Source organism: Buceros rhinoceros, unplaced genomic scaffold (assembly GCF_000710305.1).
Source record: "Buceros rhinoceros silvestris isolate BGI_N320 unplaced genomic scaffold, ASM71030v1 scaffold25672, whole genome shotgun sequence".
NCBI lineage: Eukaryota > Metazoa > Chordata > Aves > Bucerotiformes > Bucerotidae > Buceros > Buceros rhinoceros.
In genome coordinates, this window is record NW_010398678.1 from 2,352 (window position 1) to 2,854 (window position 503).

Below are 503 nucleotides of genomic sequence, written 5' to 3' on the forward strand. Positions count from 1 at the left end.
CCTCACCCCCGCCCCCGACCCAAACCTCTCCCCCAGCCCCTCTGTGTGACCCAGGGGTCCTGCATGGAGCCCCAGCGCCACGGGGCCGCGCTACCCCAGGGCACGCGCCCACTGCCCACCCACCACCTTACCAAAGTAGACTCTCTTGCCGCAGCGGGGGCACATGTTGGGCTCCCCAGTGAAGGTGGTGACGCTGGAGGCTGGAAGGAGAAAGGGCAAGCAGAGGGACATCTCAGCCAGAGCACACGGATGTGGAGGACGCCCCGCACACACCCTCCACCCCACCCCATCGCCAAACACGGTGGCTCTGGACCGGCTGAATGCCAGCTGAATGCCCGGCTGCCCGCCCTGCCGCTCACCTTTGCTGGGTCCTTTGGGGGGTGCGGCGTTCACCTTCCTCTCCTCCACCTTCACTGGGTGCTCGATGGGTCCTGGAGCAGTCTGCCCCTCAATCTGCGGCTTGTCATAGATGTAGGACCCAGCGCCGCCGATGTTCACCCCTG

At 66.4% G+C, this 503-nt stretch overlaps 1 protein-coding gene across 1 annotated transcript in view; it reads right to left on the minus strand.

Annotated features, from left to right (window-relative positions):
- The window catches only part of CRIP2 (cysteine-rich protein 2), a 2,009-nt gene extending 1,515 nt beyond the window's left edge, over positions 1 to 494 (minus strand). Inside the window, exons 1-2 of the mRNA XM_010131200.1 lie at positions 360 to 494; positions 132 to 200 (exon numbers count right to left, since the gene is read on the minus strand). Of these exons, the coding sequence (XP_010129502.1) occupies positions 132 to 165 (34 nt within the window). The 5' untranslated portion in view covers positions 166 to 200; positions 360 to 494. The remainder of the gene's footprint in view (positions 1 to 131; positions 201 to 359) is intronic.
- Between the last annotated feature and the right edge of the window lie 9 nt (positions 495 to 503).